This window comes from Chenopodium quinoa, unplaced genomic scaffold, assembly GCF_001683475.1.
Source record: "Chenopodium quinoa cultivar QQ74 unplaced genomic scaffold, ASM168347v1, whole genome shotgun sequence".
Taxonomy (NCBI): Eukaryota; Viridiplantae; Streptophyta; class Magnoliopsida; order Caryophyllales; family Amaranthaceae; genus Chenopodium; species Chenopodium quinoa.
In genome coordinates this window covers 141488-167826 of record NW_018744128.1, presented here as the reverse complement: position 1 = coordinate 167826, position 26339 = coordinate 141488, and the positions used below count along the sequence as shown (strand labels likewise).

The 26339-nt window shown below is 34.1% G+C and overlaps 2 protein-coding genes and 1 non-coding gene across 4 annotated transcripts in view; 1 reads left to right on the top strand and 2 right to left on the bottom strand.

Moving 5' to 3' along the window:
• Window positions 1-1120: 1120 nt before the first annotated feature.
• On the bottom strand, window positions 1121-1202 carry TRNAS-GCU. The gene has a single exon. It is a non-coding gene; the product is annotated as a tRNA-Ser (tRNA).
• A 2035-nt stretch (window positions 1203-3237) lies between these two features.
• Window positions 3238-10037, top strand: LOC110692668 (ubiquitin carboxyl-terminal hydrolase 17-like). The gene is made up of 11 exons (XM_021869700.1): window positions 3238-3974; window positions 5439-6228; window positions 6316-6404; window positions 6850-6935; window positions 7049-7199; window positions 7283-7397; window positions 7514-7671; window positions 7781-7865; window positions 7963-8175; window positions 8357-8418; window positions 9182-10037. Exons 1-11 carry the CDS (start codon window positions 3700-3702, stop codon window positions 9546-9548), a joined length of 2391 nt encoding a protein of 796 aa, XP_021725392.1. The 5' UTR covers window positions 3238-3699; the 3' UTR covers window positions 9549-10037.
• A 7979-nt stretch (window positions 10038-18016) lies between these two features.
• Window positions 18017-26339, bottom strand: part of LOC110692666 (S-adenosylmethionine carrier 1, chloroplastic/mitochondrial-like) — a 37776-nt gene continuing 29453 nt past the window's right edge. The window contains exons 10-13 of one of the 2 annotated variants that reach the window (XM_021869698.1): window positions 24221-24272; window positions 23325-23386; window positions 23132-23212; window positions 18017-18255 (exon numbers count right to left, since the gene is read on the bottom strand). In XM_021869698.1, the coding sequence (XP_021725390.1) occupies window positions 18241-18255; window positions 23132-23212; window positions 23325-23386; window positions 24221-24272 (210 nt within the window). In that variant the 3' untranslated portion in view covers window positions 18017-18240. Of the gene's footprint in view, window positions 18256-22975; window positions 23213-23324; window positions 23387-24220; window positions 24273-26339 lie in introns of those variants that run through there. The other variant, XM_021869696.1, reaches the window with a different exon arrangement.

The window sequence follows — 26339 nt, the reverse complement described above, 5'->3', positions numbered from 1 at the left end:
GAAAACCCATTATCTTTAATTTGTATGTTATTAATTGTCCAAATTTAGTTTTAGTTTATTCATTTACATTTATTTTATATCATACTCCACAAATAGTTACTCCGTATGGATGGTATCTCACACATACATCACATTTGAAAGTAATCATACATTTAGAGGACAAAACTAACAAAGTGTTGTCTAACTTGGTATGTTGCTTACCTCAGATCATAAAAGTTTGAAATTGATTAGGGGTGGAGGTTTCCTTATCCTCCCCTCAACTCTTAAGTGTCTGATTCGCAAATACTAAATAAAATTAAAAAACTATAAGAATTGATGTTTGGTGTACTTAGTACTTACCAATAAGAAAAAATAAAAAAAGAATTTGTTTATAGGACAATATTTGAAGTTGGAGGGGCAATCTAGAACCAAAAGAAAAAGTGTACAAGTGAGGTGCCCTAATTTAATAAGTAAAAAGTAAAAAATGAACCAGTTGGCAAATGAAGTGTGAGGCCCAAAGCCCAAAGATGACATAAGACAATACATAAACAATGATACTCTACATACTGTAATAGTGTCAATTAAAATCTGTGATGCAGTAACTAATTAAACAGTTGATTAAGATGTGAGAATCCTCTGTAATGACGACAAAAACAAAACTAGGATTGGTTGCTTAACTACAGTCAACGAAAGTGGATTGACAATTATAGATGAAGGTAGAACAACAATTATCAAAACTGATTCAACTCGAAAATAATCCAAGAGTAGAATAATATTAGCTTATTTTTACTCCGTAATTTTTCATTCAATCCACATAAACAAAATGAACACATGATTATATGAAGTTATAAACTTAAAAGTTATAACCATAACCAAATATAACTCGAACTGATTTGTGTGTCGATTAGTGGTGTTTTGTCAGCTGTAATAATTAGCAGCTGATTGGATAAATTAAAGCAGATCCCATTGAGCACCTGGCACGTGGAGGGAATTATTAGAAAGGAAAATGGTTAGGTGGGGTAAGATTAGACAAGTAGGTTGGATTTAGGGAGGGTGCTGACTGGCCTGCTTCCTTGCATGTGTGTTCTACGCAACTTACGTCGACCAGCAAAACTCAATCCAAAAATTTAAAAAAGGAAATCGTCGCCTGAGAGATTCGAACTCTCGCGGGGAAACCCCATGTACTTAGCAGGCACACGCCTTAACCACTCGGCCAAAGCGACTATTGTTGATTCGTTTTCCAGATGAATGCAATATATATTATTGTATTCCGTATAATTAGTAGTAGTACCCAGTAAGGTGGTGGATTTTGTTTATGGTAGGTGGGATATAAGTAGAATTGATGAATTTTTGTTGAAGTTTCACTTATTTTCTAGTGTAAATAATTTTGTTTTTCTTCACATTTTATTCATACATAATTAGTTCCAATGCAACTATTTTTCATTCATCAAAATATTTGTTTAGTTCCAAAACAGCTATTCCTATTTACAATATTTACTTATTACTGATATATATATTTCTATTTCTAACGTTTGTTGATTTAATGTTTTAATGTTTGATATATGTGATATCTAATTATTGCTTTCCACTATTTTATTTTTCTTAATAACTGCGTAGAATCACCAAACGTAATAATCTTTCAGGAACAAATGGCCCATAAACAATTATCCAACCCAAAACCCATACATACTCAACCCGAAACCAATTAGCCCAGTTTTGACTCAATCCAAACCAAATTGGCCTGAACAAAATCTACCTAAAAATCAAAAGCATAAACCCAAAAACAATCCAAACGAGTCTTATACATAAATGAGATGAATTGAATTGATCTGATTCGAACAACTCGGTTACCACATCTAATTTTACTATAATTACTAGTCAACAACAACATGAACCTCCACGTAACACCTTCAATTCTTTTGTTAGTATTATAATATAGGAAATCACTAGTTTAGATCCCATGCATGCACGGGTAATACTAAGTTACTTAATTCAAAATCTATCATAAATAAAATTTAATGGAATCAATTGACACATAAGTATATTTTGCATTTGAGTTTATACTAACATCGATTTTATAATAAATTATTATGTATAAAAAGTTTATTTTTAAAATTATATTTATTGATTTTTTTTTCCCGATTTTAGATTTGTATTAATATAAAAAAAAAGTAAATTTATTGTTATTAATAATTAATAATATATCATGTACATATCTTGACTTATATATTCAATAAAAAGATACTCTGTATTATTAGAATCATCCATGAAAATAATAATAACCTAAGAAATATTAATGATTAGTATCAATTATATTAAAAGAGAAATTTGGTAAGAAAAATTAGACGAGATTTTTTTTAACCACACATCGACACGTGTTATTTATCGCTTTTAGTATAGGTTTACTGATTGATTGATGATTAGATACATATGTTTACAAGTTTACCTATAAAGTAAAATAAGCATCAATAAAAATTTGGCTCATTTTACAAACTTAGAGTTCGAACGTTAACAAATGAGGGCACTTCTCCCTTTCCTCACCCTCTAATTGCAAGTATTTGGAACATAAGCAGTAGAGATTGCAAAAATCATTAATTCTATAGTTGGACCAAAGATTCATTCATTCATATTCTCGTAATATCCGAGCAAGAGGCGTAGGCCAACATTAGAGGCTTTGGAGCTTTTCAGTAGAATCTTATTTGGGCTTCTATAAAAATTGTTTCTTAATATAAACCATTAAGTCCCCTTGTTAGGCCTAAAAGGTGTTTCTTAAGTATAAAAACAGCTCTAGAAATAAGCCTAATGACCTCTTAATTTTTGCCTTTATATACTTATATACTTGTATCAATCTTACATCTTTCGAATTATTTTAGGGAAATCGTTGTATCTTTCTATAATACGGAGTATAAAAATCTAGGTGATTTAATTTTCCTACTTTAATAATTTCTATTCATCTCTTTTTTTAATAGGTAAGGAGGACACATTTTTCCAAAATTAGAGCTCTCTCAACCGTCGCAGATCAATCTAATCCGAGTTAGCACCTAATGGGCAAACGACCTTTGGAATGTGGGGAAGCGGGAAGTGTGAAGGAATATTATTACCAGATTTACCATTACACCAAGTACTACGAGTACTTAATAGTCAATACTTTGTACGATTAGCTTGCTTGTATTTATATCCCGTGTATTAACACTAATACATGCCCGTGATTAAAATTTTTTTTTTTTACTAAATACAGTATATAAGAAACCGCCAAAAAAAAATAAATAATACGCCATATCGCCTAATGAGGTTGGTTGGTTTGGTAAAACATCGGTCATAAACACGCAATTTGACGACTAATTAAATCCATGAAACTCACTAAAAAAACCCCAACCATTTTCTCTGTCCTCAATATTCTTCCCAAATCAAAACAAAAACCACACTCATTATTAGCTCAATACAGTAATTATTCACCTAATTTAACTAATTTATTTTCTTCATCTTTCATTCCTCCATTTTTTCTCCACCCTAAAACTCTCCAATCTCTCTCATCAGATGCGTAAACCTAAATCCCCAAATCACCTCTCAAATCCCTCGTTTTCGCCTGCATCTCACCGCCGCCGCCGTCGTCGCCGCCGCAATCGACGGCTCACTTCGCCGGATTTATGTGTGAGAGTGAGAATTTTGGATTTCTGATTAGGTTGTTGCTCCTCCTTGGTGTGGGTTGATTTCCGGTAAATGCTGCAGATTCCGGTGTTGTTATCGGTTGCGTTGTTGATTTTTACGGTGGTTTTGCGGTGGTCGTTGAAGAATGATGAGACGAAAAAGGAGGAGGTTCAGGTTTTGGTTTCTCGTCAAGCTCCTGCAATGGCGGATTTCGATGTGTTTAAGGAGGAGAGAGAATTCAGTGGATTTAGTACTAAAATGGTGATGAAATCGCCGCGGTATGAGTGTGCTGTTTGTTCTTCTTTTACCTCTACTAGGTGCTCCCGTTGCAAGACTGTTCGTTACTGGTAATTTATTCGTTTATTGCTTGATTTGATTGGTTTGAATATTTAAATCATTTGATAATTTTCATTTGAATAATCTGAGAATTGTTAATGAGGATAATGTTTAATTTTTATATAGAATAACCTGAGAATTGTGTTTCCTTATGTTTTAAATCTCTGTTATAACTATATAATTGGACTAATTAGAGGATAATATTTAGTAATGTTGAATTTGCCGCTTCATGTCATGTATAGATATAACAATATTGAAGTAGGAATCATAGAATGGTATGAGCTGGAGTTTTGATTTGCGAATCATCTTGGAATGATTGATTAACATATGCAAAATGAATAGAGTAGAAGATTTTCAATCATATTGCTTGATACTGAGAGATAAGGAAAATGTGATCGGCATGTGGCTGTTAGGTCATGTAAGTTGGTGCTTAAATTTTGTGACTGGAGGATTTGAGTTTTGAGCTTGTGCTCAGGCATGTATTTTTAAGGAATGAAATCATAATGAAAAATGTAAAAAAATTCATATAGAGAATAATGAGATATTAGACAATTGAAATTTCAATTTGCCAAATGTGCCCGGTAATGGCTGTAAATGTTTTGGTGTCCGGCTCCTAAGAGTGTGTTTGGATAGAGAAAGGGGAAGGGGAGGGAGGGGAAGAGGTGGGGAGCCATGAAGATATACACACACTTTAGTCAAGTCAAATTTAATTTTTATTAATCGCTAGCTTAAAGTCTTGAACTATCTCAATATTCTCCTAGTCAAGCCATAAACTGTGCTGTCTTCAAGATCAATAATCAATTACCAAGTATCAAAAATTTTCACTTTAATCAAAATTTCCTACCTTATCGCAGGTTGTCAGTACATGCTATTGCTGTATAAATTTCCCACCTTGTAATTTCTATAGTGGGGGCTGGGTTTCCAAGGATAACCAATGAATACCTAGGAGAATCTGTATGTGTTAGTGATGTGCAATTGCATGGGGGTGTAGGTGGGAACTAAAGCTTTTGCTGTATTACTCCAATGGAAACCACACATATATAGTTGGCTTGGCCTAAATATTAGTTGAAAATAAATTGAAAAGAATGATTTATTAAGAATTTAAGGTAGTGTTTTGGACATTTAATGTAGCAAAGTTGGTTGACATTGATATGAGAGTTGTGTCAGGATGCTAAAGCCCTATTTGAGAGTTTATCAGCAGGTTCTCTGTGCTTTTATACTGGTTAAACTTAAATATTGTTTCAGCTGTGTGTCAAGGCTTGTAGATACTATCTGGCTTACATGATTCGTTGATCTTACTTTTAGTTTAGCACTATTGGTTTTGAACTAATGCAATGTGGGTTATTTGCTCCTCAAAGTTTCCCACTTACCCTGTACATGGTATTGCTTAGCATTTGAAAATTTTACTTGTTTAACTGTTCTGGTGGTTTGTGTTAGTCTTTCTTACTTTTGTTTTATTACTGGGGATACTGTAGCTCTAGTAAGTGCCAAATAATTCACTGGAGACAAGGTCATAAGTATGACTGCCACCCTCAGAGCCCTGGAGCATTTGAGAGAGATAATTTAAATGAAAATGAAGAAATGATGGAGCAATGTGTGACAAATGATACCTGTTCTGCTGAAGATTTATCAAGGGTGGACGAGAAAGACACAACTGGTCAGCAGAATCACGATGTTTTGGATTCTCCCATGCCCCGTCTATCTGCTGTGACAATTGACTCTTCAGACATTTACTCTGAAAGGAGGGAAATTGGGACACCTTTCTCAGACATTAGTGTACTTAATATGGACCAAAGAGAAGATAAGAATAAAACACTGGACATGAATATTTCAATTGGACTGGCATCCACTAGACTGATGAGTCCTGTGAAGAAATTGAACAGAGAGAAATCAAGGCAAAATGACAGAAGGAAATCTAGGTCTTCCAATCCAGGTCTGTCACCAAAATGTACTACAGATAATTCTTGTGATAGAGCTGTCTCAAGTAACATACATTCTTCCAAGTCCAAAGAAATTCCGTTTGTGGATAACGAGGCATTGAAGCGTTCACAGACAATTAAGAATGACAACGTCAAACCCTTGGCCAGTAAGAATTCTGGTAATAGTTTATTGCAATCAAGAAGCAGTAGTAGTTCAAGCCAGTTGCCACATAATGGTATTAAATCGTCTCTCCAGAAAGTTGTGCATCATTTAAAAGCCTCTCATCAGAAGAAGGCCCCTCTTTGTAACAGCTCGCATGGAATTTCAAGAAACCCTGATAGAAAGGTCTCTTTCTAGGATCACTTCATTTCCTTCATTCCGATTTTTCTTGTCTTTTTACGCGTTGTAATGTGGTTTACTTTCATCCTGCAGACAGTGTTTCAGTATGATGCATTTGTGAGTTTGTACACCTCAAATGCTGTTGAGTTGAAACCATTTGGCCTTACGAATTGTGGAAACAGGTTTTTTCTTATAATCTCCCTTGCGTAGTTTGCACTCTGCACTTTGGAAAAAGTTTTGGTGTAAGAATGAAAGTAATATAATTCTTATCTACTAGCTACTATATGAAGAGAAGGTCGGACTATGCCACCCCTTCTTTTCACGTACACAACTCATCTTGGACAATAATATTACCCAAATGCTTCTAAGTAATCTGTCATTATTTCACAAGGGTCATACGCCTTTGATCTATGCAGCCCTGCCTCCGGCCCTCAAGAATAAACCCTTGAGTTGCAACTAGCTACTTCTTCATAAATACTAATCAATGATTACAGTTTAATGATCAATTTTTATTTATTCATCTAATTCGTAAACGGATATATTTAGCTCACCCACTACCTACAATTTGTTCTCATTGGTCTATCACTATTATCTGCTTATAGGATCTTGTGTCCAAATGTTTTGCAGCTGTTATGCAAATGCTGTGCTCCAATGCCTTGCTTACACCCGTCCTTTGACAATCTATCTCCTTCAAGGGACTCATTCAAAACAATGCAAGTACCTAATATTCTAATCTTTGAGCGTCTTGTGACTTGAAGTCTTGAACCCTTTTTAGTTGCTTTGGTTTTATGTTCAATCATTTTTTCTATTGCATTGCTCCTTTCAGGTTGGAAGGATGGATGGTGTTTTATTTGTGAATTTGAACATCTTATGCTGAAAGGAAGGGAAGGTTACAGTCCGTTATCACCTATCCGGATCCTCTCTAATATTAGTCATCTTGGTCATGGAAGAGAAGAAGATGCTCATGAATTTCTGAGGTGACATAATTTCTGAATTTTCAATCTCCTTGATTTCTGCATAGGCGTAGATGGACTTATTGTTCCTGTTGCTGATATGACAGATATGCTGTTGATACTATGCAATCAGTTTGTGTTGAGCTGTCTGGATTTTCAGGTCCATTGGGAGAGGAAGGTACTCTTGTTGGCATGACATTTGGGGGCTATCTTTATTCTAAGGTTTGGGGCTTTTTGTTGATGGCAATAATTGATACTCTAAATTATTTCATTTGTTGTACTCAACACATTTGGATGTTTGCTTGTACATCACGAATGAGGTTTGATATGATTTTCAGATAAAATGCATGAAGTGCCATAATGTGTCAGAGAAATATGAAAGGATGATGGATCTCAGTGTAGAGATAGATGGGGATGTCAGAACTCTTCAACAAGCTCTAAAAAAATTTACAGCTTCTGAAATGTTACAAGGGAATAACAAGTACTACTGCGGCAGGTTCTCCCCTCTCTCCTCTCCCTTATTTTCAGCTTTTTATTTTTATTTTATTTTTCGGTTAATTTCTTCTGCTGGTGCATGAATTGTTCGTTATACTTTTATGCAATAGATGTAAATCTTATGAGAAAGCCAAGAAGAAGCTCACTGTCTCCCAAGCCCCAAACATCCTTACAATTGTGTTGAAGCGATTTCAGGTTGTTATTTAATAGCCTCCCTTGTCTATAGTTCTTTCTCATAACCATGAAGAATTATTGCAGATTTGGATGCTTATATTTTAACTCTCTCTTCCAGGCTGGCAATTTCACAAAGTTGAAAAAAGCGGTTCAGTTTCCAGAAATTCTGAACATGTCTCCTTATATGAGTGATTCGACTGATAAATATCCTCAATATAGTCTATATGCTGTGGTAGTTCATCTGGATGTCTCAAGGGCTGATTTTTCTGGCCATTATGTGTGCTATGTGAAAAATTATTGTGAAGAATGGTTCAAGATTGACGACAGTGCGGTATGTCTCCTTTGCCAAATCCTTAGAAAATTTTAGGAACTTTAGTTGATAGTCTGCTATATCATAGCAAATTTACGGGAGCCTTTTTTTTTTTCATTAGCTTACCTTTCACTCTGTACAGACTATAGTCTGTATCTTGCGGTGCCTTACTGCCAATGGATTGATTAGTGGCTTGCTGCAGGTTAGTAGCGTGGATCTGAAGAGAGTCTTATCAGAGGAGGCATATATGCTACTCTATGCGAGGTATGGATTCTGTAAACAAGTTGGTCTTACTGTTCATTGTTCAAGTTAATAAAAGTTAAAATACAATTTTGAAAAGCCTGATGCAATTACTGCTAGATTTTAGCTCTAGTGCAAGGTATATGGGCTACTTGATTTTTGTCTCAATTCCATGTGCTTATGGTATGATAATATAGAGTGGACCATTCTGGGGTAGCTCATTCAATTCATGGAGAAGTTGAGTGATCTATCTATGCTCAGTTTGGAAACGAATCAGTGTCAAATGATTATAGATGAGTTCTTTGAAGTGGGTACAATATTGTAGTACTGCTCCAAATTACAAGCATTACAGAATGAGGCATGATGTATGCTAGGAACTCCTTTTTCTTTTTGGGTGCATGGGGTTGGGGGGAGGGGGGGAGATGATGGTGCTTAAGGTGCCAAGGGGTGCTACTGAACCGAAAACATGTGTTATGTTTTGGCTTCTTTCTGCATCCTTCCATGTTAATACGAAGTATGATTTTACTAAAGAGCTTATATATGTAAGAGGAAAAGGACAAATCTCAACGAAACATTTCTAGATAATGGTCATTTATAACTAGGATTTACCTGTAACATGCTTATGGTTCCCTACTTCCCTCTTGGAATGCCGCTAATTGGTTGTATATGAAAGTATGGTGTTTCCTTAATGGAAGTTCAAGCGTCTACAGTTTTTGTAGTGAACTTTTTTTGGGAGAAAATATCTCAATTTAGATCACTATTGATTATAAAACTTTTTTTACTGCAGGGATACTCCAAGATCCCCAGCATCAAGGAGGGAATTTTTTGATGGCATGATTTTTGAATCTGGTTACGGTGAAAAAGACGTATTGTCCAAGGTCGGGCATAAAAGATCTGATGTTAGTGTTGATCCTTGGGTGATGCAGCATCAGTCAAGTAGAAACGGTTATGCAAAAGACCCTTCTTCATATGTAGAGGAGTGGGTTACTCACTCTGTTGAAAGCATTCCGAGGGTAGACTCATCAAGTGAGGTATCTTCCTTGTTCAGCTGTTCGGAAGAAGGCACATGTAGTACACCAAGCACCAAAGATTCTGCTAGTGCGGATGAATACTCTGATTATTTGTTTGGGAGAGGCAGTGTTTTTGGTCGTTAAGCTTAAATGGTTCTTGGAGAGACCTTATTCTGGACTTTTGGTCCATCATTTTTGAGTTTTAAATGCCCGGGAACAGATAGTAATCACAGCAAAGAAGGACGATGAAGTATTAGAGAAGTTCTGCTATAGCCTATAGGTATATACTTTGTATATGTTAGATTGTTAGGTAACTCCCGTACATTCCAATGGGAGTGTAGGACTAACAATAACTTAGTCCAGTGTTTAGCTACATATCTTTTGTGAGTTCCACACTTGGTGCTTTGCTAGTTATGAGCACAGCAAAATTAAGCTCAAATGTTTTATTCAGATTTGAGCTTTTGTGACACAGTTAAGTTTTTTTTTTTTTTTTTTTTTTTTTTTTTTTTTTTTTTTTAGTATATTATTTTATTAAGGGAATGGTAAATGTGAATTTTTGTCAATTTCACTGTATAGTAGTAGAACCTTAACTTTTGTTCTAGCTCCTTTAATTTACAGCTTAGTTATCGACGCCTTAATGCAGTACTATGTGCCATATTATAAGTCATTATGTATACTACGTACACTTCGTAGAGGGTGGAGTAGAGGGTTTGTCAGAGTATGGTGGTAGAGACGCCGGAAAACATGGCGGCGATGCCTTCTTGTTGGATGATACGGATACCGACAGGGACCGACGTGAGGGGTTGGGGGTTGGGTGGGGAGGGTGATTGTGTGGGGCACGAAAGACGGGTTGAAGGCGGGAGCGGAACGGAGGGTGGTGGTTGTGGTGGGGGTGAGACTGGGTTCGCCTTGGAGTTGCATTCGGACTTCGATAAGGTCAAGAGGGTGGGTTGAGCATCCAGCGATAATGGATGCGATTCCACCCTGATCCGAATGTTGAGAACTTCGAGAGTTTGTTAATTCCTTACAAGGAAAACCGAAACTTGAACATTAACTCATTAGAAGCTGTAAATTGGCGGTTCTTGGACGGTTCAAGCAAAGGAACTTGGTGTCTAGTACAAGCTCAAGTTCCGGATCACTCTACTTAGTGGTTTTTAATTAGTTTTTGCTTGCAAGTTTTTACCTTTCAATTGAAAGGGTTTATCTTGGTTTAAGCACTTAGGATTAATTTTATTTATATTAGGAATTATAGACTAAGTAGAATTAGTTTCCTAATCTAAGTAGAATTGGAATTAGTTTCCTAATCTAAGTAGAATTAGTTTTCTTATTCTATTTGGTTTACTTGGGGCTAAAGGCTAGGGACTTATCCTAGTCCATAGACTTAGAATTAGTTAGTTTTTAGTCTATAAATAGTTGTAATTCATGACTTTTAGATATAGATTTTTTCAGATTAATAAATCAAAGTATTTGTTTGTTTTGCAATCAAAACATTCGTTTCTTGAAGCTGCTGATTAAGTTCTTTAAGCTTTGTTTAAGTAGATTAATTAAGGGGTGGTGTGACCTTTAACTTAATTATTCTACTTGTCTTCTTGATTAATTCTTGGTGGACGAATCCTATAGAGAATTAGGCTTGAATGATCCTTGTGTGTGTTTAAGTTTCTTGAACATACGCATCATCTTGGTAAGCCAAGTTCGGTAAAACTTAAACTGGGAACGTTCTACTGGGAATTTTTGAGTGATTCTTTTTTGCGTTGGACTCCAAAAACGTCCAGCTACCACTTCCTGAAATTTCGTAATTTTTGGATAAGTAACGAGTTCTACACAGCCTCAAACTTTTGGTGTTGCTGCACTGATTTGCGGTTGAGAACCCGATTTTGTTTTGCTTCATTATTCATCCAAGATTCGATCTTTAATCAAGATTTTTGCATAAACTAACTGTGTTTGTGTAGAAATTATGAGTGACGAAGAAAGACCAGTAGTTCCAAGGAATTTAACCTTAGAACAAGCACAGAACCTTCGAAGAGATCGACAGATAACCGAATTGGCAGCAAGGTTGGACGAGGTAAAGGAGACTTGATGTTCGTGACAAATCTTCTTCAAAGAAGGGTAGTTCCAACTCTAATCTAGACTCAAGTGATGAGGGGAGTTCAAGAAGGAGAAAACCTAGAAAACCTAGGAAAGACTACTCATCAAGTGATGAATCTCCAAGGCCTAGAAGGAGAGATAAGCGCAAGGATGATGATAAAAGCTTGAGATTAGATCTTCTAGATTTCCATGGTAGTCTAATTGAACCCGAAAAGTATCTTGAGTGGGTAAGGAGAGCCGAAACCCTATTTGATTTCAAGGACTATGATGAGAGGAAAAGATGCAAGGTGGCTGAATGCAAGTTGGTTGGATATGCAAGCTTGTGGTATAATAACTTGAAAAAGAAAAGGGAAAGAGAAGGTAGATATAGGATTCGAACATGGAGTCAACTTAAGAAGCACATGAAGAAGAAATTTGTTCCTGAAGACTATGGCAAGATCTCTACATAAAGATTTGATATGCTTTGTGATTTAGATAACAGACTCGTACATACCATCTTATGGAACTTTGGATCCAGCACACCTTCGTGTTGTAATACAAAATGCTTACTACTCATGTTTCCAACCTTGTCTGTGGCCTTCTGATAAATGGTGGTTCATAATCTGTTGGTTGCTATTTAAGTTTGTTAATTTTCAAAATGAAGATATATGCCATGAATGAAATGGGATCATGCGATATCACATCCCTTATGTGAGAACCCCAACTTATGTGAGAACAACTTACAGCCGTTGGATCTAATTAGATCCAACGCTCCAAACTATACGCGGTTTAAGTAATGACACTTTTTGTAAATAAAAGAACTTTCTAAGTTGTATATAAGAAACTTTATAAAAATTAGTCTAGCTCTTTCTCTCTCTAAAATTGTTGCAGCTAATTCTTTTTCTCTATCTCTATCTGATGTTCCCTTTCTTTTCTAGAAATTCAGCCAGCTTTGCCCTTTCTCTCCCATAAATCTTCGATTGCAATGCCTCAATATCATCAATTTTCAGCTTGAATCTTCAACTATTTTGTTAGGTCTGTAATAATTACTTATAATTCGATTTTTGGCTTCAATCTTTAAATATTGTTGGCTTATAATATTTTTTAATTTCACTTTAAACCTTAGAGATCGTGAATTGCTAAATGGATTCAACACAAGCTCCCAACAACAAAGCAAAATCTCCAGTTCTTACCTATGAACGAAGAATGTAAGTAACAATTTATTGATTTTTATTTTGTAGCGTTTTTACTTGTCAACATAATCAATTTATTGATTTTTTTCGATTTTTTTTCATTGTAATTGAGCAATTGAAGAATTGTGTAATGTATTTCTTTAGTATTTTGGAACTTTAGAAGAAAAATACGTTGATTCAATTTCTGTAAATTTTTCTATTTAGCATGATTTTAAATAGGATTTTTTTGGTTTTATATATTGACAACAAATCATGAATTGCTTTCCTTTTTTCCATTATTTATTTGCTCATTTTATTTTACTTTGCTCATTTTATTTCAGTTTGCTAATTTGAATTCAGTTTCTATGATGTTTTCTGAACTTGTCATTTGACTTAAAACTTTATCTTTTTGTGTACACTAATATTATTTTTGATAATCACTAAACATGAATGGCCTATGATGTTTCCTGAACATTTCATATGAAATGGCATTGGTGTGTCTTGAGTTGGTGTAATTAGTGAAAAAATCATGTATAAATTTTGATGTTATTAGTGTAATATTGGAGCAATTTGATGTTATTTTGTTGGATACATGTATTTTCCATGTGTTGGTCAGATTTTCGAAGTAAATACCTTATGGAAATTGGATTGGTGTTTAAGTTGAAGATTAGGGAGTATGCACTTTTTCTAGAGTGAATTAACATTGTCCTGGCCTAATTTTGGCTCAGTAGATGTTTCTAAGCCAAAGTTGAAGAGTGTTAAGAAATATGCACAGAGGGATGTTGTCTAAGCCATCTAGAAAATTGTCCGTTACGTGGGCAAGTCTTGTTTATAGGAGGTATCAGTTCTATATATTCTGACATAACCGCTAGTCAATGCAATAACCAGCAACTATCATCATATTCCTACATGTTAGGGCCCATGATGTTAGTTAGCTTTTCAAAAATTGATATTAATTCTTTAACCAATTCAAATGCTCATTTATCAAATGAGCAAATAATTCTTTGCTCATTTGTCATGAGCAAATAATTCTTGCTATTTTGTCTAATGAGCAAACAATTACTTGCTCATTTGTCAACTTATAGATCATGTTCCTCTCATCTGAGTATCATAAATGTCCTTTTCTGAGGGATTTGAACCCACCATGCTTTGATAGTTGCAAATACTAAAATACTTATTTGCTCATTTGTCAAATGAGCAAATAATTATCTGCTCATTTGTCAAATGAGCAAATACAATTGATACCTTTTATGCCTTGTGATTCAATGGTTCAATGATTCAAATGAGCAAATACAATTGATATCTTTTCTGAGGTTCTCAAATGAGCAAATGTGACACACACTCCACCAAACTCGGAACATTTGGAAGAGTGGTTGCATCACTACATGTATGGTTGATTTTGGGCTCTTTTTTTTCATAGCTGTTGTGAACCATATTGGGCTGTATTTTTTTACTTCTAAGGTTTTATACCCATACCCAGCTTGAACCTACATAGGGGCACAGTAAGTAGTAAGACTGTCAATGACCCGATCCAAAAACGACCTGACCACAACATTTTTGAATCTTTAGCTTTCTTGGCAAAAGGTTTCCTCTCGGTATCCTTTGGTATGGTCTCCTCCACCACCTTTGGTACCGTAAAGATAAATTCAGTAACAGATACACCTTTTATCTCGGGATTTTCTTCTAGGTACTTGTACACACTCTGGATTAAAAGTACAGACATCTAAGAATTCAAGGAAAGATTTTGAACTCTTCTTTCTTTCTCATAAAATGGTGAGATTAATGAGGTTTTGTATGTGAAAGTTAAAACTAATGAACAGCTATTCTCGGACTTTAATTTCGACTTAGGCTAAATTTTGTGAGCAGCTTGTTGATATGCATGCAGGAAGCCATTACCGATCTTTTGTACAATTAACAATTCAGAATATAGAGTGTAATGGTAATTATTTTACTCATTTGTCAAATGAGTAATGTGATTATGTAGTTTCATTTTATTGCTTCATTTTTTTCTCTTTCTCCTTACACTTCTGATTTGTTTGCAGGTCATAATCATTGAAAAACTTCGTTCGAAGTATAGCTTCTCAATTATTCCAAGTGAAGTAAATACTATTGAATCTGTTAATCAAATTGGTCAAAAGAAAAAAAAAAGCCGAAGAAAAGTGTTACAACTGAAGAAAGCTAGTTGTCAGTGATATGATCCCAACAGCATCACCAAGGGGCAGCAATCTAAGAGCATTCAAGGGAGAGAATTGAAGATTGAAGTTGATAAGACAAGTTGACTTTAGGAAGAATCACATTTTGGAAATTATTGTATATAGGGGAAGGAAGACAGAGAAGAAGGTTAGGCAATTGTTATGATGTTCTTAGGATTTTTATAGAACAATATTAGTATTAGTTTTTATGATAATCTCGATGGGACAAATGTGTTTGCCCTGTACAATTTCAACTTAGATAATTCCATAAATGATCAAATTTGACAAATGTGTTTGTGTTAATCTTGATCTTATAAGCTTTGGTATGTTAATGCAATGGTAAAATTTTTCTAAAAGTTAATCTTTCTTCATTGATATTCACAAAAAATTACAGGCTATAGAATTGCAAAACAATTCTTTGCTCATTTATCAAATGAGCAAACTATTTAATGCACATTTGTTAGATGAGTAAATAATTCTTGCTCATTTTGTCACAAATTAATATTTATTGTTTACTAATTTGTCAAATGAGCAAATAATTCTTTGCTTAATTTTTTACTCAATAAATAACCTTTCTATGGCTCTGCTTGTAGAATAGAATAGGTATAATTCTTTGCTAACAAATGAGCAACCAAATCTTTGCTCATTTGTCAAATGGGCAAATAATTCTTTGCTCATTAGTCAAATGAGCAAATAATTTTTGCTAATTTATCAAATGAGCAAACAATTATTTGCTCGTTTGTCAACTTACAAGCCATGTTCCTCTGATCTGAGTATCATACATGTCCTTTTCTGAGGGAATTGAACCCTCCATGCTTTAATAGTTGCAAATACTAAATTACTTATTTGCTCATTTGTCAAATGAGCAAATACAATTGATACATTTTATTCCTTTTGCATATACAATTAATACATTTTCTGAGGTTCTCAAATGAGCAAATGTCACACGCAGTCCACCAATCTTAGAATCAGACAATAAAAAATTAAAAATAAAATGAACAATGAATAAACAAGAATTTGTCAAATGAACAAACAATTCTTTAAGAAATATCAATTCAAAAATTTTCACAACAGTAAATTGATGTTCAATAAAAATTAAAAATATCATATGTGCTAAAAATATTCTAAATACTAAATTAAATATTCAACAAACGTTTGATAGATCAAATATGCTAAAATAAATCAAATATGTATCTAAAAGTATCACTACCCTTTCTTTGGACAATTTCTAATATCACGATGACTCAATTCCCCACAACCTCTGCATAATCTCTTCTACTACTATAGGAGAAACTAAACCTCTGCATAACAAAGGTGCTACTTTAGGAGAAACTACTACTGTAGGAGTAACTGACACATTGCCATTGGCATTAGAATCACTATTATGTTGTTCGTTGTTGCTAATCATTTCTGTAGAGAAATACAGAAAACAAGTCAATAACACAGTAAAATAGAAAATATAGCTTTAATTATATTTGCTCAACTTTTTTTTATATTTGTTCATTCTAAGTTTATTTTGCTCAATAACAAGTCAAGTACACAATAAAATGGTAATTATATTTGCTCATTTTAATTCTGTTTGCTCATTTTGATTATATTTGCTCATTTTAATTTTATTTTTGCTTATAATTCTATTTGCTCATTTTAATTATATATGCTCATTTTAAATACCTTCAATTGAAATTATCAAATTTATAACATTAATGCTAAATAAAAAAAATTCAATAGGAAAATAAACAAGCAATAAAAATTTTTTGATTAAAATCTTAAATTGAGACTACTAAATGTTCAGATTACTCATATCAATTCCGTTTGCTCATTATAACTACACATATTTAGGTTTGCTCATTTTCAAATTATTTGCTCATTTTATAATTTTTTTTAAGTTCAAATGATTAAGAACATTCAACTGGACAAAATATGAACATAATTAGAGCATTCATTGTAAATTTAATTGAAAATCGAAAATTCTCATATAGTAAGATTAACATGCAATTCAATAGTTCTCAAATACTCAAATCGAAAATTTCTCATTGAATTTTAACGAAAATAATCCAACATTTTAACAAAAATAATCCAAAATTTTAACAAAAATAATTTATGTAATTCGAAAATAACTAGAACAGAACAATTTGAAATTCACAAACATGCAATTGAAAAATATTTTGTAAATTTTGATGCTAAGATTAAAGTAAGATTATTGAATTTACAAATAAAACTAAGAGAAATACAAACCTCAATAATCGATGGAAATTGGTACTTGTGAACAAGAAGAGTAGAGAGAAATTGTCGAGTTTGAGATTTTAATTAGACGCCATTGATAAAACCTTGAAACTTCGTGGTGAAGAGAGAACAGAGCAGAAAGTGCAAACAATTAAGCGTGTGTGGTTGTTAGGGAAAGGTTATATCATTATAATGTTTGATTGTGCTATGGTTTGAGAGTCATCACCAAGTCTAATAATAGTCTTCCAAGTTGTAGGTTGACTTTGTTTGACTTCGTTTGACTTTACTTTCTTTTGATTTGACTTTTTAAAGTTGATTTATTTTAAATGGTTTTAACGATAGTCTTTCGCTGTGTGTCTTTGATAATTGCCTTAGCCGTTTTCACGGTGACGGTAATGTCTTAGATATTCCTACTTCATATTTTAAAAGGGAAAAAGAGGTATTTTAAAGGAAAGGAATTTCTAGGGTGTTACATTATATCATTAATCTTAGTTGTTGGATTTAATACAATATAACGGTTGAGATTTGTTCTCACATAAGGGACGAGTGCTCACATAGAGGGTGGTTCTCACCGGATCCCAACCCTATATACGGGGAGGTTCCGCTAAAAACAGAGCTTATGGTGAAAACTAAAAACAAGCAATCTTAGCCATTGGATGTTCACTAGATAATCTGATGGTGTAAAACAACCCATGGGTCACTATATACAAAAATAAGGTAATAAGGTAATTATATCAAGTTATACTAATTTTGATGACATTTGCACCGAGGTCACTATATATAGAAATATGGTAACTATATCAATTTTTACAATATTTACTTAGAGGTCACTATATACAAAAATAGGGTAATTTTACAATTTTTTACCACATTTACATAAAGGTCACTATATACAAAAATAAGGTAACTATATCAATTTTGACCACATTTATATAGAGGCCATTATATATTAAAATGACGAAGGTCACTATATATAAAAATAAGGTAATTATATCAATTTTGACAACATTGACCACATTTATATAGAAGTCACTATTTACAAAAATAAGATAACTATCAATTTTGACCACATTTACACAAAGGTCACTCCCCAATCTCCTACACTTCGCTTCCATATACCAACTCTTTATCTCCAACTCCTTGACATACATCTTCTTCCTTTCCCTTGATCTCATTGCGGCATCTCTATTTCTCAATTGTCTGAAACAACAACCATCTCACATTGTTACACAATCTTCGCAATAGAGACAATTCAATAATAAATGCTCAATTCCAATAGCAAAAAAATTATCCCAGTCGATATGGATGAAGGATCTGCCATAAAACTCTCTCAGAAATGTGTTTTCAAAGTTGTTAGATATTAGTCGCACAAGAAAAAAAATACCCCAACTCTATCTCCACTCCAAAAGTTAGTATGCAACTGCAGCATATTGACACTATAGATAAAAGAACACCAAGTATAATATACAATCAGTAACGAAATTCATTTTGTTTTATATAACCTCAACACCTGATAAATGATGACAGATTGACAAACGATAAAAGGTGGACATGTCTTCCCATCTTCTCTAAGATCAATAATATGCCTTTGCAATCTAACATTCTTTAAGGTTTTCCTAGCAAGTTGTTCCTTTAAGTTTGGTGCACTCGGCTTTACAAACCCTAATTCCTTATCCGCCATCACCAATAACTCAAAACAGAAATTGAAAATTCTACCAAATTTCCACAGCACAAACCCTAGAATCTACAGAAAAACTATAACGTAATCATATCAACCGAAATCCCCCATTAACAGTATAATTAACACTTAGATGTTCATAATTGCAGAAAAATTCAACGAAATCCAATTTTTCTTGAACTAAAATCGCAAGAAATTCTCATTGACATTTTAACAAACACTTAGCAGGCAATTGATAGACTGACCTCGAACAAAGGCTTTAGCAGCATTTTCTCTCATCAAGGATCGTTTCGAGAACGAGTGCGAGAGAAATATGTGAGAATTATTGCTCAGTAAGCCTCGATAAACATTCGCATTCTTCGAATTTCGACTCGTCTGCTCACTCGATCAAGAATTTCCAAATTTATATTCTAATCAATATTAGAATTGAAACAAAAAAATTTTGATTTTAAAATTGATAGAGTAAGAAGATGAAGATGACATCAAACCAGAGGAAGATCGAAGATCGGAGCTCGAACCTATTGGAAATCAGCCAGAAATTGTGAATTCTTTAGAAAGAGAATGAGAAGAACTTAAAGAGAAGAGAGAGAAAAAGGACCTAAGAAGGAGATAGAATGTCAGCATAACTTTTTTTCCTCTAATCTCAGCCGTTGATTTTTATGGACGATGGAGATTGTCCGTTTTCAGTTTTTAGATTTAATCTTGTTTTTACATGATCCTCTTCCTATATATATATATATATATATATATATATATATATTATATATATATATATATATATATATATATATATATATATATATATATCTTTTATTTTATTTATTATTTATATCTAAATTGAAAAAGTCGAGATGTTTAAATAAATAATAAAAATAATTAGACTAATAAAAGTTCAAATATGAGAGTATAGCAAATAAAAATTTAAGATATAATTATTTGTATTATTTATTTAAAGCATCTCGACTACCGACTTTGAGTTTAAATCAACAAAAGAAACATAGATTTGACTTTTAACATCCAAGCCTTTACAACTTTCACTAAAAACATCATTACATAAATGGAGTTGGACGGACAAGTTGCACATGAGCACCTTTTTATAGGACAAGGAGCGTACTACAAAACACAACGCAAATAGAGCAACTGAAAATAATGAAACTGTTTTGATCATAGCTTTATTTTATTTGGTAGATGAGTTCATCGCCAAGTAAGATCTTCAAATGGGTAACTTATATATATGACCTTTCATTCATAAGTTGTTCTTGTTGAAAAAATACGGAGCAGCTTTTACAAAGTCAAGGCTTGAGAATCCCAAAATAAAGTACGGACACCTACTTTGAATAGCAAATTTCAAGAGTAATTTAAAAGTCTCTTTTTTCAAACAACTTAAAACAGATCCTAAAGTTAAATCAATTTCAAAATCAAGAGAAATATATACTACCTCCGTTACATAGTAGTTGAAGATCTAAAATATTCCAAAGTTGTAAGTAATATGTAACGGAAATATTATATGCAAATTAATAAAAAAAATACAGCTTGGAACCTTAAAGGCCCAATCCAAAACCCAATTTAAAACAATTATCCAAAGCAACTAACACACTTCAACAAACCAAACTATAATAATAGTTATTCAAATAGCTAATAAAGTGATAATGCAAGTTACTGCACTGGATTTATCCAAGGAACTGGCGTAGGCCAGTACTGGAGCTCAAGTCTGGTAGAAGAATAGAACTGTTCAAAACGTCCCTGAAGTCCTAGCCGAATTTGACCCAAATTCTTCAAGCGATGAGATGATCCTATATTACTGAGAAACACCTTATTCTCAGCAGTTAGGACATATATCATCCGATTATTAGTCGGGTGTATATGGATAGTACGTATGCCACTTTGACGAGGTGATCTGGCCTGGTTAAAGCTCGTGACATTGTAGGTCTTCCAACATACCTCATTATTACTATTATTATTCCCATTGAGATCCAATTCATTGTATGTCATTACTAGACGGTCGCCCTTTACATAAACCGATGAGCCCTTATAATAAACTTCGGTAGGATTCATGGCAAATTTAGCTAAATAGATTGAAATCAATCTCCCTCCACATTCTAAGAGGTTTCCTCTCCTTAAACTATTACATGTTGGTAGAGTTCTGGCCTCAACAACTCGGCTTGAAGTAGGAGTCACATTGAATGGATCAAACAACCCGAAATATACACTATAGAGAACACAAACCATTCCCTTACAAACCACACCCTTTAAAGGTGCTATGCGGCTCCTAGAGTTAGGGGGTCGCATTAACCTAAGATCAATGTCTATCCAACTACAATTCTCCGAGCAGAAAACCATGAGGTTCAAAGTAAAGGATGGATCATATGCCCCATTTTTGGGAATCACCATCGTGGGACGAACAACGACAATAACCCTAAACTTATAATCAACACGTCTTTCAATGACATTATAGAAAGGGTCTTCACACACTAAACAAGCCCATGATGTGTCGGTCCACGACACTCGAGCTGGAGTAGGGGGAAGAGCAACCCATTGCTTTGTTAATGGATTACAAATGTAATATTGATCATTACTATTCGAATCAATGCATAAGATTAAGTCCTTGAACGTCGCAGCAAGTTTTACTTGAAAAGGAATAAAAGTAAGGGAGAATTTCGGAGAGTTGAATACCTTGTGAAATGGGGAATTAGTCCGAACTTTCCCTTCACTGTTTATAAGTTGCATCGACAAAATCGTCCATGGAGGTTTCTTCAGCGGAAAAGGGAGATTTTTCTTATGATTAAGGAAATCTATCGCAAATTTAGGGTTCGATAGCAAAGATAACCAGCGTTTCGATACGAATTTCGCTGTGATTATAGTTTCACAACACGGAAGTCGAACAAATATTTCGATCAATAATTCATCAGCAAGATCTTCAATGCTTGTGGATTTTTTTTTGAATAATAATGATAGGTTTTCCATGCTTCATAGATTTGTGATATTTTAATGACGGAAAACCCAAATATATATACTGTCTTGTTTATTTTTTTCCCCTAAAATCTATCCAATTATTTATGGAAAATAAAATAAGATTTTCTGCAACCTACTCCACGTAGTATCAAAATCCGATCTTAAAGTAAATAAGTAAATTATTGCTTTCAATAAAAAAGTAAATTATTATAAAGATAAAAAAAAAAATACCATATTGATAGATTTTGATTTTCCATCATTAAAATCAACGCATTTAATAATTAACAAAAAAAAAAAAAAAAAAATTACTCGTAGGAAAGATAGATAACATTAAAATGTGATAAATAAAAATAAATATTCCCTATAACAAGTACAAAATAACGAGGAATTACAGTAAGCTATAATTTCAAGTATTAACCTTTGTCTCCTAAGACCAGAAGACTAAGATATGATGATGCCCACCCAAGTGAGGAGTAAACGACGGTAAATGCTATATAGAGAAGTAATCGATGCTTTTCATTACTGGGATGGAGATGGTGCCATGGTTGGGATTGTAGGTATGGTGGTTGGCATAGCCGGTAAAGGAGGTAACGCCATTTTAGGTGCAGAAGGCATGGATGGCAATGGTGGCAAGGTAGCAGGCAATGGGGACACATTTGTTGGCTTTGGTAGAGTAGTAGTAGATTGTGGTAGAGTTGGTGTAGTTTGCATTGCTGGGAGAGGACTAGCAGCTGAGAGTGGTGGCAATGCTGTCGATTGTGGAAGAGCTTGCGCTGCAGGCATTGCTGGGAGAGGGCTGGTAGCTGAAAGTGGTGGCAATGTTGCAGGCTGTGGGAGGTTATTAGTTACAGCTGGGACTGCGGGCAAGGGGTTAGATGGCATCGGTGGAACGCTTGGATTTGGCAATGGTGGCAATCCTGTTTCGGGCACAGTTGGGATAGTAGGCATTGGAGGAATGCTCGGCTTTGGCAATGGTTGGATTGGAGGAAGTGTTTGTAATAGATGCCGAGCTGCAAAGCTCATCTGAAACAGAGCAAAGAGTAGAGAAAAAAGGAAGAACTGCTTGGCCATTGTGATTTGTGAAAAATGGGATAGAACGAAATCGCTTCGAAAAGTTGTATTGGTAATTGATGCTTATGGTGTAGTGAGATAGTAATTAGCTATGATGAGTATTTATAAGGTAGTATTGTTTGGGTTGCTGATGAAAGTTGAAAGAGGAACAACTAATTTTAGTTATGGATTGTGGTTGGTCACCTTCCCTTATTATTGGAGACATTATAATATATTATATTGATGTTAAGAAACGAAATCTGTTGCATTTGTCTTAGTTGATGTCTAGAATCGTATAGTTAGGTTAACAGGCTGATAAGAATTGTCAAACTTTGAAAATTTATAACTGCAACAAGTAAATAGCATTATGTCATGGGCTATTTCTAACACTATTACCTTTAGAAGGGCAGGGGCTCCCTCTTCCCTAACAATAGTCTTGAGACAATCGACTATGCCATTGTACTGATTTGCAGATCCCTGTGGAGAAAAATTATAATGCCAAGAGTTACTATGAGAGACCATGCAACAAGCAAAGATGTGAAACAAAAATTGAAGAGCCATACAAATCAGATTAAGAACAATACGATACCTGGGTCATTAGCCTAGTCTTAATAACATCAAGAGGGGTAGTAATAGCACCAGTTAAAGCACCTGAAAATTTTGATAAAGACTGATATAAAACCCATAACAATACATGACAATGATAGCTTTTAAAATGCCAATTTCAAATCATGCTCATGCAAGAAGACTTCTTACTGTTATTACAAAAGGCCAAGGTAACCACCAAAATGTCTGAAATAAAATCAGACTGTCTTCAGTTGCATCTGTACAGAAATTACACCTCAAATTCTCTTAAAGTTTCATAAGTTTACAGAATATCACATAGATGTTCCTCCGAATACTGGAACTCACAAGAAAAGGAAATTTATAACTGTTATCATAATATAGTAATAGAGGACATGTTAAATGTTCTGCTTGAATTTAATGGCAAAATTTGCAAGTCTTATTCCTATAAGCAAGTTTGCCCCTGTAGTAATTTTCTTCCATTAAGAATCATACGAAATTAGAAGGTTATGTACAGGCATTTAACTAGACAATGTTGGATGAACAAGTATCATGGAAATTAGCATAGTCAAGCTTTAGCCAGCATCTGTAATAGCCAACTCAGGCCATGCAATTGATGTTCCAAGCGTTATCCTAGTACAAAGGTTTCTCATCGGTTTGATTAAAAATCAACAAGTTTGGTATAAATATCTCAGGCTTCAGTTTCTAATCATTCATCTCAGTTAGCAAGCTCAAAGATGCAAACAGCACAAAAAGCATCTACAGAGACCTGCATTCTCCACATTACCACACAAACAGCAGGAACCATACTGCCTATTCTAATTACTAGAAACACCACGTTAACAAACGTATGATAAAAAATAGGATTATGCATGTGCCTATATGTTACTCAATGAGCAAGCAAATTGTATTTGTTATTACCAGCAAAAGCACCAATAACAGCATTCTCAGGATCATTCAGTTCTCTTTTGGCCTGAAATAAATGGAGGTTAAGATAAGCATTTTATTAGTATGAATTTACACATGAAGAAAAGCATACAAAGTACTAGGATATGTCTCCTTTCTCCTTTTCATTAACTAAGGGACATGGGCATATAACAAAGACTCATGCATGTATCATTGCTAAAGTAGTTGGGACAGGAAAATTAAGAAGTAATGATAGGAAAAATGAGTTTTTCAGTACATATATGCACCCCACAGATGATTCCTTAAAGGTAGTATCCAGTGGACAAGGCTCTCGCTAGGGTAGGTCCAGATGTATGCAACCTTACCCTTATTTGCATAAAGAGGCTGTTTGCTTCCAGGGATCAAAATCGTGACCTTTCGGATAGCAAGTAGACACTTGACCACTGCACTAAGGCACGAACTTCCCCATAGATGATTACTTCCAACATGAAAAGGCTTATATGTATTATTGTAAGTTCTATAGGTCCATTACACCAATAAGACATAGTACTCTGAATTTTATACTCCACATATAACATGTGGCTAAACTAATTGGATCTTAGCATAAACAAAATTATTTGAGGAAACTGAAAAGTAAGTACACATTAAACAATCAACCCGACCTTCGAGAAACGACCACTTATTAAAGGCCCAGCAATTCAGCTTTCAGTAGCAACATTAGACCTCATTTAATGACTGCGAAAATTAAGCTATAAGCTCAATTTCATCAATGCATTTGCTACACCTGCATCAACTGTCTTCTCCGTGTCATGTAGTACAGTTATACAGCATATTTGACATACAATCAGACGTCAACACTTGATATTAAGGTCCTTTACATATTCTAGGAAACTTCAAAGAGTCTAATGTGCCAGCACCTATGGTCATTGTAATTTGAGGTGGTGCGCGATCAACACAAGTCAACAAAATTTCATTAATCCCAGTAAAGGCGGTCCAGATTATGCACAAGCTATGGGACTGTGTAACAAAACCTACACTCCTGGAGCATACTAATTCAAACCCTCAACGAACTCCAAAACAAATTTTTCATCCAATATGAAATTATGTAACAAAACTACACTCCCTTTTTATATTTCTTAAACCCGGCAACAAAATCACACTCTCTATCTCTTCTCATAAAACCCAATAAAATTTTGCAGAATAATCTCGCTTATAAATATATATCTTGAAAATGGGTTGTTTGATTGATTGGGGTCATATTCAATTTAATTAAACTAAACCTTTAAGAATCATGATTATATTTTATTACTAACAAAATTAGCTTAAGAATATTACAACATTATAACATATTGTAAAATTAAACCCCTGAAAATATAATATAGTACCTGATTGTTCCATTGAAGAGTTCTTGTTACCAATGGCTAAGGTCAAAGGCCCCATCCCCAGTTGCAAAAACCTCCTTTATTACCCAAATAATACAGCATAATATTCAGCAATTAAACAGCGAAAAAAGAGTGATAAAAATCTTTAAGAAATAAAATTTTGAGGAGAATTAATACATAGAAATGCAATTAAAATGTGATAAATTCAACTACATGCATTCAAGGGAAAAAATTGCATAATTCCAATATTGTAAATGTTGAAAATTATACTAGTATATGAAGCAAAGGAACACAATTATTAAGTCAAAGAAATAAACTTTCAGTCAATTGAGAGAGAAAAATTAGGAAGTACCTATGGAAGAAGTAGGAGTGTTGTGATTGAGACAGAGAGTTGCAGTGTTTTTGCAGGATTTTCTGGCAAAATGGAGAAGATAAAGAGGAGAGAGAATTTGAATGTGGGCTTTATTGGGCCATCAAGAAAGTAACAAGGCAGGGCCGAGGGCCAACTCAAGTTTTGTTTTATTAGCTTCTGTGACGGCCCTAACGAAACTGACCCGACTTGAATTATTCTAATAACATTGCATGAATTGAATTCAACACTACATTGTCTACATGGAAGATTGGAAGTTAAGTCATACTAGATGATCAATTGGCACCTCTACATCTCACAAGGTCTAAGTAGATTACAAGGGTGGATGTGTCCGTGTGGTCGATTACTTTGAAAGTTAATCAATTTACTAGATTGGGAAGTT

Excerpts from the sequence above, each read along its gene's own strand:
- LOC110692668 (XM_021869700.1), top strand. The coding sequence starts at position 3,700 with ATGCTGCAGATTCCGGTGTTGTTATCGGTTGCGTTGTTGATTTTTACG. Across the intron at positions 3,975-5,438 it reads TGCAAGACTGTTCGTTACTG|CTCTAGTAAGTGCCAAATAA; the intron begins GTAATTTATTCG and ends GGGATACTGTAG. Across the intron at positions 6,936-7,048 it reads AGGGACTCATTCAAAACAAT|GTTGGAAGGATGGATGGTGT; the intron begins GCAAGTACCTAA and ends TGCTCCTTTCAG.